Source organism: Castor canadensis, chromosome 10 (genome assembly GCF_047511655.1).
Source record: "Castor canadensis chromosome 10, mCasCan1.hap1v2, whole genome shotgun sequence".
NCBI lineage: Eukaryota > Metazoa > Chordata > Mammalia > Rodentia > Castoridae > Castor > Castor canadensis.
In genome coordinates, this window is record NC_133395.1 from 14,840,567 (window position 1) to 14,858,944 (window position 18,378).

Sequence of the window (18,378 nt, forward strand, 5' to 3'; positions counted from 1 at the left end):
AAATCTTTGGATTTTTCTATAAAGTGAATTAAATCACTGTTGTTTAAAAAAATGGAGAAGACCAAAATTACTGGAAATCAATCTATAAGCTAATAAAAATATAGCTGTTTTCTATATCCATTAAGTTTGATTGTATCTGTTTTTACATATATATGTGGCATAAATACCAATGTTTTTCAAAAATGGATCTAGAAGGCAATTTTATTTTCTAACACTGAGACTGTGAAAGCCACAGTAGAATTTTCTCTGCTGGTAAAACTATCCCACAGATGGGTCCCTTAGATACTATTTTTTCTTTTTGGGGTCTGCATTTACATAAAGCTATTCAATGAGCTACTCTTGTAGCATTTTCATATGTATGCACATATATCAACATACACACATACTTTTAGCAATATTTACTTATTTTCAGAATAATCTTAAGATATTTATTGTACCTGTGTTTTGTTAAATGGAAATGTTCCCTTCCTCTTAGTTTGATTTTTTGAAAGAATTCATTTTACTTGCCTATTTGAAAATTTCAGATGATGCAGTTGCTGTAGTCACTCTGTGGATTATTGCTGATTTTGATGCACCATCTGGGAGAAAACTGCTGTTTAATGCTTTAAAGCACATGGTGAGTAAGTATTCTTCCTATAAACAATTTGTTGCGTTTTTAAGAAAACAATGTAATGAACATGCATTAAATCTTTTTTTCTCCTCCATGTTAACACTTTAATTCACTTGATCAGAACATAGTACTAAGAAGACTGTCAAGAACTAATATTCAGCCTCTATGTAAAACAAGTAACTACCCAGAAAAAGAAGAACCTACTTGTCTTCTGTGACTCATGACCTATATATTCTCCAGTAGCCCTTACAGTCAAACAGAGAAATGTCTAATAATGCGATTGCAGGCGGATTATTAAAACAATGTGTGTTACTTTAGAGGCTGCCACTGTTTCAGAGAACCCAAATCTGCTTCTTAACCAACAATAACTAGAATAGGAAGTTTGGGGCACATAGTTAGCACTTTTTCTCCCTATTACTTAAGAAAGACTAGGTAAATTTATCTTAAAGATATTTTAAGCTTTAAGTCAACCTTAGTTTTTCTTGTTATGAAATAATTGTAAACCAATATACTTCATGAGGATTCATTTGCATGGTTATTTTAAAGTACTTTGTAATAAGCATCTGTATTTCTAAGGAAACTTATCCATGTATCTAGATTTTAAAAACACCCAAGATTTTTTTTTTGGCAGTACTGAAGTTTGAACTCAGGGTCTCACACTAGCTAGGCAGGTGCTCTACCACTTGAGCCACACCTCCAACCCTGAAAACATCTAAGAAATGGAAAACAGAATATTTTATGAATTGGTTTTTAGCTAAGTATAAATGTACTGCTATATAGCAAGTTATTCCATAACTTAATGACTTAAACAGTGAACATTTATTTTTCTCACCTGTTTCTGAGATTCAGAAATTCAGGAGCAACTTAACTAAGTAGTTCTGACTTAGGGCTTCTCAGGAGGATGCTGTCAAGATTTTAACTTTAGCTACAGTCATCTGAAGACTTGGCTAGAGCTGAAAGATGAGCTTCTATGGTGATTTTACTTACCTGCCTATTGGCAGGTCTCAGTTTTCATTGGCTATAACAAAGCACTTCATTCTATTGACACACAAACTGCTTTTGGTGTTACTTAAAAATCCTTACAACATGACAGCTGACCTTCCTCAGAATGAATGATGAAGAAATAAGGACGACCACAGTGTAATTCAGAGTAATTTATGAATTGGCCTCAAAAGTCACAAATTGTGTTTCCTTTTTGTCACATAGCTCACTTCTATTCAGTGTTAGAAGGGCCCATACTAGAGCATCAGTACCCGGAGGTGGGGTTCATTGGCACCATTTTAGAGGCTGGCTACCACATCATAAATAGATAAACATATTTTAAATGAAACATTGTAACATTGGTAGAAAGATGCTCATATCATATTAGACCATGTCAAAAATGCATTCGGGCTCTTCTCATTGACCTGTAGACCAGCAAATTTCAAAAAAGGTTGTTTGGGGATCTATGGAGCAATTACTTCTGCCTGCTCTTCTCAAAAAGTTCCAGGAACATATGTCCAAATTTATTTTACAAAGCAAGCATTACTTCAAAACTGAATGCCTGAAAGGATATTATATAAGAATGGAAGATTGAAAATCAGTCTTATTTATGACCTATGGGTGCAGAAAACCTCAAGCAATAAGGAAAAGTAATAAACATTATTAAATGCAAAAAAAGAATTTAAATTGTCAATTTTTTTGCAAATTGTTTACACAGAAAATACAAATTCATCTACATATATTAGAGTTAATTTTTCAATTTAGATAGTTTGTCTGATGCCAGGTGAGTATATAAGAAACCCTGGGTTCAATCTATAGTACTGGGAAAAAAAAAACCCTAATAGTTGCAACAAACAAGGAATGTAATTTAAATAAAAATACCATTTACAATAGTATCAAAAATATCAAATAGTAGAAATCAATATTACAAAGTACATTTAATACTGAAAATACAGAAGTCCTACATGAATAGGATATACCATAATCATTAATCAAACAGCTCAGTATCATAAATATGTTGCTTTTTTCCATAATTGATGTATAGATTTATTGCATTTCAAATAGGAATCTGCATTTTCAATGGAAATAGTCAAGCTGATTCACAAACTTACGTAGTGATCCTCTGGACCAAGAGTAGCTAAAATGCTCTTAAAACAAAGGAGGAATAATTGCTTTGCTGACTATCAAGGCCTTCTATAAAGTTACATAATTGGGGACAACTTATTCTTAACTCAAGGATAGAAAATTAGAACAATGAGGGAAAAGAGAACCCAGGAAGACATCCATGCGTATATTAACAATTGATTTTTGATAGTTAGCCTTATCAAACACTAAGGATTTTCTTGGAAACTTCCCGCTTTTGACATCATACAAAAAAAAAAAACCCAATTCAGATAAATTATAGATCTAATATGAAAACACAAATTCTTGATTTCAGAGTAGGGAATGGTTTCTAAAATGGGACATAAAGCCCAGTAGCCATTAGTTAAAATATCAATGATTTGAGCTACTATACATTAAAATGAAGTACTGCTTTTTGTCAGAACACACCATCAATAAAACAAGCCACAAAATGGAAGAAGATATCAGTTCCTATATAACCAGAAAGCATTGGAGTCTTGGAAATCAAATCTCTACACATTAGGAAAAAAAGATAATTCTATAAAAAATGGCAAAAGAGAGCAGCAAACATATTAAAGGATGTTTAGTATCATTAATGATAAGAGAAAAGCAAAGTAAAACCCTGATGAGATGTTTTTAGATGTGCACCATGATGATTTAAGTGGCACTACAAAATGTTTAAGATAATGGAACACATATATTGCCAGTGGGAGTGGAAACAGCTTGGCTGCTTAAAGATCAGCATATCCTATTTATAGAGCTCTAAACTGTAAAAAGCTCAAATGTACAGCAATAGTAGAATGGATAAAAGAGTATATTCTATAGTACCTGTAGTAATTATTTTATTGTTGATGTGACCAAATACTTAAGGGAGCAACTTTTAAAAAAAAGAAAGATTTATTTTGGCTCACATTTTCAGAGGATTCAGTCCACATTGGTCTCTTGGTGCCCCATGTACTTAGACAGAACATTATGGCAGAGGAAAGCTGTTCACTCATACCTGAGAGGAAGCAGAGAGTACAGGAAGAGGCCAGAGCAACATATAGTCCCCAAGGGCATATGCCCAGTGACCCATTTCCTCCAACTAGGCCCCACCTCCTACCTCTTACCACCTCCCAATAATACCATCCATTTTTTAATCTATCAGGGTATTAACATTGATTAGGTCAGAGCCATCATGATCTAATTGTCTCTGGAAACCATCACAAGCCCCTCCAGAGGTGTGCTTCAGTAATCTTGTAGGTTATTTTCAATACAATTAAGTTGACAGGATTAACCATCACAATATCAAAAAATAACTACAACTACAGACAATGATACTGATGATCTTAAATTATATTGAGTGGTAAAAAGAGCACAAGATATTATGTCTTATGTTATTCCATTTATATCAAAATAAGTTAAATGTTTAGCAATGCAAGCTTAAGAGTAAACTATAAAGAAAAGCAAAGATGGTATTATCATAAGTAGCAGGATAGTGACTAGTGGTCTTTAGAACAATTGGAGGGTGTAGTGATTAGCAGGAGCTGTGAGAGATGTCTTTGGTTGCTGGTAATGCTTTATTTCCTGGTCTTGGTGGTAGTTTTATGGTAGTTTAATTCATTGTGCTCCACATTTTTGTTTTTGTGTCTTTTCTAATGTATGTCTTTTCATATACTCACAAAAAGGAGGTTAAATGTTGCATTACCAAAGAATCTTTATGCAAAGAAGTAAGAGTTACTAAAATGATTAATTTTCAAGCTATTTAGATGATAATACCACATTCAGTACAGTCATCATTGGAAGACTGTTAGTGAAAGGTTGCATAAGATAAAGTGAAAGAAAACTAATGGGAAAGAAAACATATTCAACTTTGAAAAACTGGTCTTTTTTAACCCATAAACGTGTTTTTCAGGAAACAAGTGTTCTCAGTCGGTTGGGGATTATTTATAATCCTACATCAAAAATAAATGAAGAGAACACTATTATTTCTAGAGGAATTTTGGCAGCTTTTCTCACACAGAAAAATAGCCTTTTGAGGAGCTTTCTCTGGAAACTGGCAAAAGAAGAAACTGCTACAGCTATTTACTCTGGAGATAAAATTAAAACATTCCTTATTGAGGTCAGTAACTATTAGTTTGAAATAATAAATATATGCTGTAAATTTCAAAATTATAAATCAAGATACTTGAAAAAAATCAAAAAGTATCAACTGGGAATAATAAACAGTTATACAATGGGAAAGATAAAAATTAAATGATATGATGGCATAGAGACATTTAGCAAAATAAGCTCTCATATATTTTATAACTACTTTATGATCCTTAAAGTTGCTGACGTAGGATATGTAGTGAAGATTTGGGAATTAAAGCATTATGTAAACAATCCTCAAGTATTTTACTGAAGGGTCCAATATGGAGAAAGTCTAAAGTTAGAAGATGATCTTCTGTGAATAACATTCATTCATCAATTCAAAAATTTTATTGACCATCTACCAAACAGTGGATATATCTTTGTGAACAAGACAGATCTCTGCTGTTTGTGGAGTTTACATTGGGTGAGAAAGACAAAGTAAGTGTAATGAAATGTAAAGAGATGGAAGAAACTACATAGTTTGGAGTATGCTGCTTTAGGGGAGTGGTCAGGAAAGGCATATCTGAAGAGCTTATATTTGAGCACTTCTGAATGAAATGAGAGATCAATCTATAGGAAAGTCTGTGAGGAGATTGATTTGGAACACTGCAGGTCTGAAAGCCTGACACAAGAGGTAGTCTTGCTAGGTCTGGTATATAGTCAGATCATTATGACAAGTGTGGAGTGGTGGTATGGAAGTTACCAGGAGATAAGATCAGAGATAATCCCAGGTATTTTAAGAATTTGTAAGCCATGGTAAGGAACTGAATTTTTTCTGATAATATTGAGAAGTCATTGACGCATCTTAAGGAGGTAAGAAATCTAAAGAGATAACTTTGGATCCGATAGAGGTTTGATCATAAGTAGATGAGAGTGAAAATAGCATGGACAATTAGAATGCTATGACAGTAGTCTAAGGAATGATGTCTTGGAATAGGTAGTGGTAGAGTTGATGAAATAGGTGTTCAACTATAATCAACAGGATTAGCTGATCAATTGCGTATGAGATGTGAAAGTAATCTAGGATTTGGGGTCTAAACAGATGGAATTAATGATCGTGTCTTTTTGAGATGAAATAGTCTGGATGAGAAGATTTGCACACACAGGGAATCAGGAGTTACATTTTGTACATGTTAAGTTGGAGATGCCTACTGGCCATTCAGATGAAGATGTTGACAGTTGAGTAAATGAGTACTGAACTCGTGAGGGCTGTAAGTAATGTCATCTTCTTTTTAAAAAAATCAATATGAGAGCCATCAATATTATATGGTATTTAAAGCTAAGAGATTAGTTGAGATTACCTTAAAAGGTAAGTGGAAGGGTTAGGTGGAAGGGGATAGAGGGCTGAAAACTGGGCCCTGGAACATTACAACATGTAGAGGCACATATGAAAGAAGTAATCCAGTGAAGGAGACATATGGAACAGCCTGTGAATTAAGAAGATAACTATGAGTATTGTGCACTGCAATCCAATTGGAGAAAGTATTTCAAGGAGAGAGAATGATCAGCTATGCTGTAGGGAGCACTGTTTTCTCACTCCCTCCCTTGTTGGAGTGAGCTTTTTCTGTCTTGCTCCTGATTATTACTGAACCTAACTGGGCTTAACTGGAGGCAACTGGAGATTCAGAAAAGACATAGGATAGACAGACAGAAAGTGGGGTCAGGTGTGTTGGGTGCTTGGGTGGAGACGCCCAACCCTCATTGCTTCTTTTCTATATCTTTATTCTTTAAAGCCTTACTCCTTGCAGTTCTTTAAAGCCTTACTCCTTGCAGTTCTTTAAAACCTTGCTTAAAACTTCTTTCCTTAGACTCACACTGTCCCATATTTGCTCTTAGCTTATCTTTAGCTTAATTGCTCTTAAAGTCTTTTGCCCTCAGGCTTGCAGCTTTTCTTTAGCATTCTCTCTTTAGGTTTCTTAAAGCCTAGGTGCTCAGACTTGCAAAGTCTTGGTCCTCTATCTTGCACTGTCCCATGTTCTCTTTGGCTTTTCTTTAGCTTCTAAAACTTATGTTAAAGTTTTTTCTTTGGCTTTCTTTACTAAGGCCTATGTTAAAGCTCTCAGTACAGGCTTTCTGTCAACCCCTCTTTAGCCATTCTTTTCCCTTCAGCAATTCTTTTCCCTTCCAAAAGCTTCCCACACCAAAAAGCCCAAAGCAAAAGAATCAAGCCAAAGTCCCCAAAGCCCTTCAAACCAAAAACCAAAAGCAAAAAGCAAAAGCCCCAAGCCCTCCTTCAGTGGGTCTTTTATAAACAGCTATAAACAGGGTGGAGCAGAGGCTCTCAAGGAGGGGCGTGACATTGTAACAGGAGAAACCTGCTTTCCTGATTCTCTGAATGCCAGTTTAGGAGATACAGCTGTTTGCTTTTTTCTGTTTCCTGGCTGGGGCTGTGCCAACCTCGGCCTACAGGTAAAAGTAATTAAGCTGCGTCTCGCCCTGCTTACATCCAGTTCTCAGGCTTTTCATAATCCATTCTCCACACTATGCCAGGAGTTCTTCAAATGAGACCCCATATTTGACCATTTTATTTGGCAAGGTGATTGTTGGTGTCTTTAATTAGAATAGTTTCAGTGAGTGGAATGATAGGTGTAAAAGTGAGGTAGATTTAAAAGAGAAAAGGAAATCAGGAAATAGAGACAGTATAAGTAACACTCTATAAGACTTCTCTGTATACAGAGAAATAGGACTGTAACTAGAATGGGACTTGAGATCAAGACAGGATTTCTAAATTTGGGGGATGTTACCTTTTTGTATGCTAATGGGAGCAATGTATATCCTCAAAAATGAGAAAAGATTATATAAAGAGAGGTGAGCACAGTTCTTGAGTAGGTAAGAATTGCTTAGTCCATCACCAAGCAGATCCATTTTAACCAGAAGAAAGGTAGAATGTGTGGGTACAGATACTACAGAACAGTGGCTTTTTTTAGTGGCAATATAATGAAGTATTTCTCTTCTGATTGCTTTCAGTTTCAAAGTCACATCATGAGCTAAGTATTAGAGTAGGAGTAGGCATTCCTAAATACTTAAGGAGAAGAGAAAAATGTCAAATATTTTTCTATTACTCTGAAGATGAGTTGAATTAAGTACATTAAGGTTAGGAAGATTTCTGATCATTGCTGACAGCTCACTTGAGGTGAGTGATCATGATAAACATTGGTTACATATTTTTCTGCAGCTGTATTCCACTCTTTGGATCCAGTTGCACACTCAGTAGACTGATGTTTAACTGGGGTTGGGGCTTTTTTGCCAGAAGATTATGACTGAAAGATACCACACAAGAGAACTAAGCATGGGAAGTTTTTCCATAGTAACAAAAACTGGGATGTAACTCAGTAAGAGAAAAATTATTCTGTGGGAAGAATGACGAACAATAAATAAGTGGTAGGGTCTGTGAACTGAAAAGTTGAGTAATGGTTATTCTGGTGATGGGAACATGTCTAGAGGTTGTGGACAAAGAGATGACTTAAATGGGATTTAGAAAGTGAGAGTTTCCAATACTGTAGCAACTGGACACATGTGACTGTTTTATACCTAAATTAAAATTAAAGTTTAAATTCAGTTCCTGATTCATGCATATTTCAAGTGCTAAATAGCCGTCTGTGGCTGGGGCTACCATACTTGACAGTGCAACGGAGCATTTTCACCATTGCAGGAATACCAGGTAACTTGTTAAAAATTCAGTATAAGGGCCCACCCTGGTTCTACTAATGGAATCTATGTTTTAACAAGATACCCAGGCGATTTTCACATTAAAGTTTAAAAAGTACTAACAGGGAGACGTATACCTCAGTATGAATGTGCAAGGAACCTATTTGTGATTGGTTTTCTATGAGTGTCTGCATAAATTCTGACTCTGATCAAGAGTTACTTTCAATATTTTATTACTTAAATACACTGTTAGTAGATGGTTTTCTGGGATTGGTACAAGAGGATGAATTATGGTATGTCTTTTTTAAACACTAAATGGGAAGTACTGAATTCAGAATTTAATATTTTCTTTCATTTAATGATAAATTTTATTTAAGTTGATATTCCCAAGCATTTTACTAACTCAGTAATAAATTCTCAAAGAATTAATAACAAACTGTTTGTAACCAGATTTTAAATTTTGTAAATGACTTGGCAAAAGGGAATTCTTTTAAATTGTTGCTTCAGAGGAAAATAATACTTTTAAAATCATAATTTAGCATATTTCAAATTTTATACCAATATTAATAAAAGGTTTCATTAAGAAAATGATTTGCATACTTATTACTTTCATAATTTTAACTTGTACTTTAGGGAATGGATAAGAATACTTTTGAGAAGAAATACAACACTGTTGGAGTAAATATTTTCCGAACTCACCAGTTTTTCTGTCAAGATGTACTTAAGTTGCATCCTGGGGAAATAGGTGTTGTAAGCAATGGAAAAGTAAGTAGAAGAAGCAGTTGCTCACTTTTCTTAATGACAGTGATGCAGACTTTTTTCTGTCACAAGATATGTGTGTGACACACAAAGGCTGGTGCATGTGTAACGAACACACAAGTCAGAGCTCAGCATAAACAAAATGGATACACAAACTCTACCTGTTCCTTCATACCTCCTTCTATTCAAAACATTCTTCCATTCATGGATGCAGGTAAGGAAAATGTTCTTTATCTGTCTAGCTCTTCTTTTATTTTAACAGACGTATGAGACAAAACATAATACATAACAACATTGAGAAGTCAGTGTTGTGGTATTTGGATTAAGTACATTGTTACGTCTTTTTCTTCTTGTGCCTTTTTTCTCTGCAGTTTTTATGTCACATGACATACTTTTGCAAATTTTGAAGTATAAAGTAATGTAAACGACATCTTAAGAAAATCTTTTAATACCTGTGAAAAATGACTCTTACACCCACCTTCCTTTAAAATTTTGCTATTAATAGCTTATTATTTTACATTCAAACCCTTTCATCTATAATATGTAGACATTTCTGTTAAAGACATGATTATAACCTTACTATCGATATATAATTTTATATCAGACTTTGTCTTAGCATAGCACAAGATTTGTTCTGACAAGGGTTTTTATTGACATACAGAATAAGTGTGCATCTCTTTTTTAATATTTTTGAGCATGATAGTCTGATTTTATTTCCTCTGAATTAAGTAAAAAAATTAAATTTATTAAAAAATCAACTAATGTAATATGTTTGATATGTTTGACATATCTCTGGCTTGAGAACCAAGTTATATATCCCTGAATCATCTTCAGAGCTTTAATATACTTATGTTTTCTTTGTTTTCTACATTCTCATGAACTCTGCTCACCTATCATTTAGAATTGGATTCATCTGTTTGTAGTGCTGTTTTACAAATTGGTGGTAACAATTTCCATTCACTCTTATAAAAAGTATTAGTGAATTTTGATAGTGACCCATATAGTAGCCCAGAAATTGCATTACTTTTCTCTTTAATAGTTGTTTTGGGGGGAATAATACCTTTTTTTAAACAGCCTTAAAGCATATGGCTATCTTTGGCTCCCTATATTTCTTTGTCATTGTTAAATATAATTAATATAGTGTTATTATACTAATAAAAACAAATACCATAGTTATTCTCAACTTACTTCTTCCAAAACATGTTTACCCTGATTTTCTTTAAAATTAACAAAAGTACTGATATTAATCTCATTCCTGCTGGGAACCAGACAGTCTTGCAGGCAGAATGGAGTTGGTATGGATCAAGGTGAAGAAGACTACAAGATGAGGGAGGTTGCTCAGGAGGAGTTGAGGGGAGGAGAAGAAGAGAAGGAATTCAGTACTGAACCTCAGATTGATTTGTTAAGTACGCAGTTGAGTACACAAGTTGAAATCAGGAAAGAGTGGCAATAACAATAGATATCAAGTCAAACTTTTTGTGTGACTAATGGAAAAAATACTATTTTCATTATCCTATCCTTTGAGTAGAAATCTATATGTGATTTGAGTTATAATGCAGTATTTAATTTATTACTCTGAGAGTACTGTTGTACAGCATAATAATCATAGCATTTGTAGCAGACGGGTGTAGTTGTGACATAGTTTAGTACTTGACAGAATTATGACATTTTAGCATAGAACCTGTCTAAATGTATATGTTAGAATTAGAACATATTCAATGCTAAAATTGTTTTTTATGGACACATAATTTTATTGCATAAATTAATTGTACACAGGGGTTTCATTGTGATATTTACAGACATGCAAATAATGCATTTTGATAATATTCACCTATCTATATAACTCTTCCTTAACTCCCTTCCCTCCTCCACCTTCCTTTTAAAGGGTTTTTGGTGGGTTTCGCTATGTCATTTTCATATATACACACACACACACACACATATATATATATATATTTAAATGTGTATGTATATTTAAATTTTTCTTCTATCGTAGTCTCTTTCTGGTCCCCCCACAAGTCTCCCTTTTACAATCGTGTCATATTTTGTTTGTCTAGATTTCACATATGAACAGAAACATGTAAATTTGTCTTTCTGATCTTGGCTTATCTTGCCTAACACCATTATCTCCAGTTCCATTAATTTTCTTGCAAACAACATAATTTCATCATTTCTTCTTTATTGGTGAATAATCCTCATTGTACATATGTACAACATCTTCTTTAACCATTTGTCAGTTGTTAGGCACTTAGGCTGTTTCCGTAGCTTGGTTATTGTAGATAGTACTGCTATAAACGTGAGTGTGCAGATATCTCTATTGCACACTCCTTTGGATTCATGGTCATGAGTGGTACAGCACTATCGCATATAGTTCTATTTTTAGTTACCTTTTTAGTTTTTAGATTTCTGTAGTGGCTTCACTAAATTACCCTCCCACCAACAGTGTACAAGGGTACCTTTTTCTCCACATCCTTGCTAAAATTGTTTATGAGTGGTCAGAAACAAGTGTGCGTAATTTCTTACTGATAAACTGAAGAATTAGAAGTTTATATATGTCTTAATATTAACTAAAACTCCAAATATTGCTGTTGCTCTAATTCTGCTTATTTTTTACCACACCTCATATTCACAAATTTTTGAAAGACATATAGCAAAAAGTAGTAGGAAAATACCAAGGCTGTTTTTTGTCCATACTCAAATGCAGTTGTACCATGAGCTATATAAATTTTGTGAGATTTAGGTTTATTTTAAATTTAGGTAATTTTTTAAAATTTGGATAATGGATAATGTCTGAGAAATTAAATACGCTTTTTTATCTAAAGCATGTGAAATGTCCCAAACAGTGTATTTTCGGTTACTTTCTCTTAAACTATTTAAAAGCTATCATGGAAATCATAGGCATATTTGTAGATTTGATTTTTCTTATACTAGATGCAAATCAGTATAGAATCAAGACCAGTTTATCAAACTTCTGTGAGTGGAAAGAGATTTTTATGTGTCTCAATATAACAATGAACATTCTAGCAGAGTCTTCTGAAATTTTAATGAGCAAGCAAAGGAGGTAATGTATTTGTTACAATAATTATTTTGTATAACTGAAAAATCACATTTGAAAAATGTTGTAAAGAAGATTTAAGCACCAGGTAGATTTTATCATACGATTACTTGATTTTCAAGTTCGATACTCCCTTCCCTACTTAAACATTGTGTGATTTTATGCTATTTAAATTATATTATTCCAAAAATATGTTGTTTATGTAGAAAAATGAAGACACAGAAGAATCAAGTTTCTCCAAATTATTTGATGTTGGGCTAATTTACACAAGCAAAAGAGAGCTGGTTCTCTACTGAGATAGCAATCTTATTAATAATTTAAAGCAATTTAAGATTTTATGTCCTTATTCTGAGTTATTGACAAAACTGCCCAAATGCTAGAAGTGATATATATATATATATATAAAATTCTACTCTTCCAAGCCTACCTACCTACTCAGAGTAAAAAACAAAATAAAAAAGGTAACATTGAAACTGCTTTCAAAATTGCCTTAAATATTTATCAGATCTTAAGGCTGTGAATGCTTTTAGCATTAGTGCCTCTGTGTGTGTGTGCATGTGTAAGACCCTGTGATCTTACAGTTAAGGTGAACCATGATATTTGATAGCTAATGCTACCTTTAATATGAGCAAATGAGGTACAAAGATTCAGGAGCAGAACTGCAGTAATTGTTAGACAATGTCAATTATGGAAGCAGATGAAGGGGAGGGAAGTGAGAAAATTGTACTGAAAACCTTACATTCTTTTTATCAAGAAAAAATGTCAGTGTGTTTTACTTGACATGTTTTCTGATTTTCATTAAATGTAATTGATTCTGTACATAAGGCTATGTGAGACTCATCTTCTACATTAGGGCTTTGTGTATACAGTATTATGATTGTTGCATATAATGGCCTCTGTAGCAAATGCTCATGTGAAATAGGTGGGCGGCGGGAGGTGGGGGGCTGCTAGCCATCCTGAAAACTTACCTATGTGGCAAGTTTGTAGTTTCCCACTCTGTAGTTGCTACTCTATGAAAACTAAACTAAGTGCCTTGTTATGCTGTAAATCCTTTTATACAGTTATCAGCTAGTTGAGGATAGGTTGGTATTATAGTAATCATGCGATTTGTCTCTTGGGTTTTGCTGTTTTATGGCTTTATATATTTATTCTTATGTACTTAGTGTAGACTACAATTTATAGATGAACATTAAAGAAAACTGAAATTAGAAGATTTATAGGCAGTTGCTTTCATAATTTGGAATGAAAAGCTTAAGTACTTGGAAGCAGCTTGGTTTCACAATAAAATTTTGTAATGGAAAATTTGCTACTTTATTTTGTCATTTTGATTAGGTGTTTATTCAAGATGTTACCTATAATATCAAAGTAAGAAAATAGTCTTGTTTCCTGATAGATTTAATAAATAGTGAGATTGACATTTTTAAATTTCTAATCAATTTTTGCTTAAAAACTTACTTGTTGGATAACAAAATAGTTCTCCTAAACTGTTATGTTCTAGAAGATAAACAATAATATGACTGTTTTCCTTTTAAGTTCTTTGGACCATTAGGTGAAGATTTCTGTGTAGAAGATTTTTACCTGTTGGAAAAGATAACTTTTAGTGATGTAGTAGAGGAAATCGAAGACATTGCTAAAAGTATAGAAGTCAACTCGAAAAAGTAAGCACTTGAAATAGTAAGAACAATTCATTTTGAGGTTTGGTATTTTACATATGATATTTTAAGATTAGAAAAATATTTCAACTATGTAGACAAGTGAAGATACATAATAAAAATCACAAAGAAGATACATACAACATATCCACTTACTGACTACCACCAAACTGTGGATATTAATGTCTTATTTGCCTTGAATCATACTTTCCCTTTGTTACCCATCCAGTTCCATATCCTCCTTCCCAAGAGGTAACCATTTTCCTAAAGGCTGTGTACATAATTCCCATATTTGTGTTTATACTTTCACTTCAGGTGTAAATACCCACCATCAGTGTTTATTTTCTTGAGTGTCTTGACTATTTTTAGAGAAATGTTGTTATACTGTAGATTTTCTCTGTAGTCTACTTCTGTAGGAGCTTTTAACCATGCACATGAGTGTAGGGACTTTATAGAAGTGATCGTTATAATGTGAAATATAAAACTTTCTCTTCCTGAAAATCTTATTCATTGTTTTGCCTTGTTTATATAGCATTAGTGACCTTGTTATGAAAGTTGATGCCCTCCTTTCCTCTTTGCCTACGCGTGCATCTCGGTATGATGTCACATTTCTTAAAGAGAATCACAGGTAAAGATGTACTGGCCTCTGTTTTTGTTTTTGTTTTTTTCTGTTAATTCATGCTACACTCAATTATTTCCATTTGTTTTCATACTATAATAAAATGTAAAGTAGAATTAAAAGCTCTTTGTGGGAGAACAAAACACTCTGGGGAGGTGTAGCTAAGTGATAGAGCACTTGTCCTTCATGAATGAGGCCCTGAGGTTGGGCCCTATTACCACACCACAGAAAGATAAAAAAATCCAGTTAGTTTAGTATTCTAGTAAGTAAGGGATAATACATACAGGATAGGAAGTTTTAAGTTACACTTAACATGGTATCTCTTTCACGCTCCAGACCATTTGTAATTTTTGTAATATCTTCAAATAATCATTATAAATAACACTGTCTTTATACTTTTAATGTATGAAAGACTCAGTTCCTAAATAGTTCTGATTAACAAATGTAGAGGTACCTGTGCCCAGGGTTGCCTGCATATATCTTCCGATAGATAATATTTTATAACAGCATGTCCCAGAGTGTGTTCTGTGGAACAATTTACCACTTAATTGGCTGTGTGAAGCCTGTCTTAGCCTCATTTTCTTAGTTTGTAAAATATAAATTATATTCCCTAACCTTCAGGGGTTTTATGAGATTCAGGTATACTGCCTTGTATATAGTGGATATAGCGATATTTAATGCATTGTAGATGTTATTTGTGTTTGTTATACAAATAATGAGCTATCTTGCACAACTTGGAAATAAGAGTAGTAAGATTGAAACTGAAAGTTAAGCCATAAAATCAGTATACACGATTCAAGAGAGAAATGTGAGCACCTTACTGAAATGGAGCACCCAGGCCAACAAGACATAATGAAACCTGATTTAAGGTAAAGTTGCCCCCCTTATCTATAGTTTTTCTTTCTGTAGTTCCAGTTACCCAGCATTAGCTGTGATTATAAAATAGTGTAGTACCCTTATAATAAAATAGATATTTTGAGAGAGAGATCACATTTAAATAACTTTTATTTCAGCCTATTCTAATTACTACAGATTGTTATTGTTAATCCCTTACTGTGCTTAATTTATAAATCAAACTTCATCATAGGTATATATCTCCAGTTCAGGCAGCCACTGGAGGTCTTGGAAAATATCTCCTGTGGATAAGGGAGGACTACTGTATTAACTTTTTGAAGAAACTGTGACTTTGTTGGATTTTGTTCTTGTTGGAATTCTAGGAAAAGTAGAGGAAGTTCATTAGCAGTGTTGGATTATATAGTCAAGTTTCAGTCAAAGCAGAAGAAGCACTGCTGTCTACACACATGTATGTACACATATACATATTTATATAGGGATTATTTGTAGGATTTGACCTTACACAATTGTGAGAGCTGGTTAAACAGTACAAGGTTAGTGACTTCTGATCCTGGAGCTTGAAGTTCAGAGGGCAGGCAAGCCAGAAGATGGCTATAAAGAGGGGGAATTGAGAGCAAGGTGAAACCCCACAAGGATAGATGAAAACCTGTGTTAACCTTGTTGCCTCTGACTTTAGCATATAGCAGGCATCCTGCAACAGGTGAAAGCCCTCTGTTGAAAAGTTAAACTCACATGCATGACCAAGAATCAGAGATGTGGAGGGAGGGTCCAGGTAAGTTGATCATGTTGTAGGCCCAGCTGCTGCCTTGTCAACAGTGTGAATCAGAGGATCAGTAAAAAGCATGCGAGCTGCTGCTACCTTCTGCCCTCTGAATCTCCTGAGACTCTGCCTCGTGCCCACTCAAACCAGAAACATTCTGGAGAATGCACTTTAACCTAGTAAAATTGACACATTATAAAGCTGCGGCATGCACCAAGGGTCCAAGGATTTGCTCTGCCAAATCCTGCCAGGTCCTAGTGAAAAGATGGAAGTAAAGAATGGTGTAAGCATTAGCGTAAGTTTGATCCCTCAGTCATTTCTAAGCCCATATTCTCTCCATGAAAATGGACTTGTTAAAAGTAGCTGTGTAGCTTTTTTTATGTTAGTACTAAAGATTCACTGAGGTCACCCAAGTGTCTTAAAATTATCACCTTTAATAATTTTCTCTAGAAATATAATTGTTTATCAATGAGCTTGCTCTCTTCTGATATTTTTCCTGTCAAGGAAAATTACAGCAGTTTATAAATAAATGTCTGCATAAAGTCACACTGTTAACTTTAGAAAATGTTGGTGAATCATTGGAAATTAAAATTAGGAAAATATACCCCTGAGATGAGCAAATACTTCAAGTCACTTTTCATTTCACTTTATGCATTATCAATAATACAGCTGTAGTTATGTGTGTATATTATATCAGGAGAATATGTATATACTTCTATAATCACATAAAATGATTTCATATATAGCTTTTTAGGGAAATGCATATATTTTTTAAACATAGCATTATATATCTTTGACACTTCGATGTCTAGGTGGAGTCATAATTTTTAAAAAAGTGTTAAAACAGGATTACAAATCTATTTCTGTATTACCATCTTTGTTAGTTACTTCTAAAATTTAAATTGGCTTATATGAACATTTAAATTTGACAAAGTAACTTAAATTAGAAGGTTTGCAAAAGGAGAAAGAAAAGGGTAGGGATAAGTTAAAATCGTGAACAAGGTGAAAAGAAAAAAGTGCGGCTATACTTTTTTCTCTTTCCTGAAGGATCTCTATTGACTCTCTGTATTACCCTACACTTTTCTCTACAATGATGTATATTTTATGTGCTTATAACATCTTTGTCAAAAGCAAAAATAGTAATCTTAAACTGCCAACCCCATTGTTCCAGAAACATACAATAATAAATGCAAGTTATGTAAGACTGTGCAATGCAAAACCTTGCACACTGCTGCAGTAATTACCTTCCAGCTTGCCATGAATGTACCATGAACGTGACTCTCAGTTTGCCAGTTTAGATAATTCCCAAAGTTCATGAGATGAAAACCGACAGTGTTCAAGTGAAATTTAACTATTCTTAGAAGAAGTAGGATAAAGAAATTTCTCCCAGGAGCTCTTGTGTAACGGAACAGTCTTTGGTCTAATGAACAATCTTCAACAACATCCTTAAAATAGAAGACTTGACTTTTTATGAATATACTGATAGCATCATACCAAAATGCAAAGTTTTCCACTGCCGTGGCATGGCAGCACTGCCCATGCTGACCTGGAAATCACAGTCTTCCTGCTTGCCTCACAGGTGTGGCTTAGAAAGTTGCCTTGAACTATAACATCACACATACAATTAAATGATGACTACGGAGTCAGCTCCACACTACCTGTACAGAATTAGCAGTCATCTACAAAAACAGCACTAAACAGATGCATACTTAGGCCATAACAAATCATCTTTTAAAACAGTCATAAAATGACCAGTTTTGAGTGGTACTACAAATATGACATAATTTATAAAATTTTTCACAGGATAACTAAAGGAAGCAGTAATTGTAGAGAGTCATATTAATATTAGAACAACTTACTTATAACCCTTATTTCTAGCACTAATTATTCTGCAAGATCTTTTGTATGAATCTGCCACTTTTTTAACATAATTAAATGATATTCACTGCATTAAAGTAAGATGTCATTTAGTTACATTGAACATTGAATTGATTATCTCACACTGGCCATTTCTATGTGGCCAGTTGTAACATTTCCCTTTAAAGACGAGTTCATCTTTGTTGGTTTTTTAGTGGTACTATGGTTTGAATTCAGGACCTCACACATGTTCTACCACTTGAGCCATGCCTTCACCCTTTTGGCTGTAGATATTGTTACATAGGGTTTTGCTTTAGTTATATTTTAGAAAAGTTTGCACTTTTGCTT

At 33.9% G+C, this 18,378-nt stretch overlaps 1 protein-coding gene across 5 annotated transcripts in view; it reads left to right on the top strand.

Moving 5' to 3' along the window:
* Uggt2 (UDP-glucose glycoprotein glucosyltransferase 2) overlaps positions 1-18,378 on the top strand; it is a 178,074-nt gene that overhangs the window by 99,239 nt on the left and 60,457 nt on the right. For all 5 annotated transcript variants that reach the window (XM_074043116.1, XM_074043117.1, XM_074043118.1 and 2 more), the window contains 5 exons: positions 525-616; positions 4,608-4,814; positions 9,107-9,238; positions 13,821-13,945; positions 14,472-14,567. In XM_074043116.1, coding sequence (XP_073899217.1) covers positions 525-616; positions 4,608-4,814; positions 9,107-9,238; positions 13,821-13,945; positions 14,472-14,567 — 652 coding nt within the window. The remainder of the gene's footprint in view (positions 1-524; positions 617-4,607; positions 4,815-9,106; positions 9,239-13,820; positions 13,946-14,471; positions 14,568-18,378) is intronic.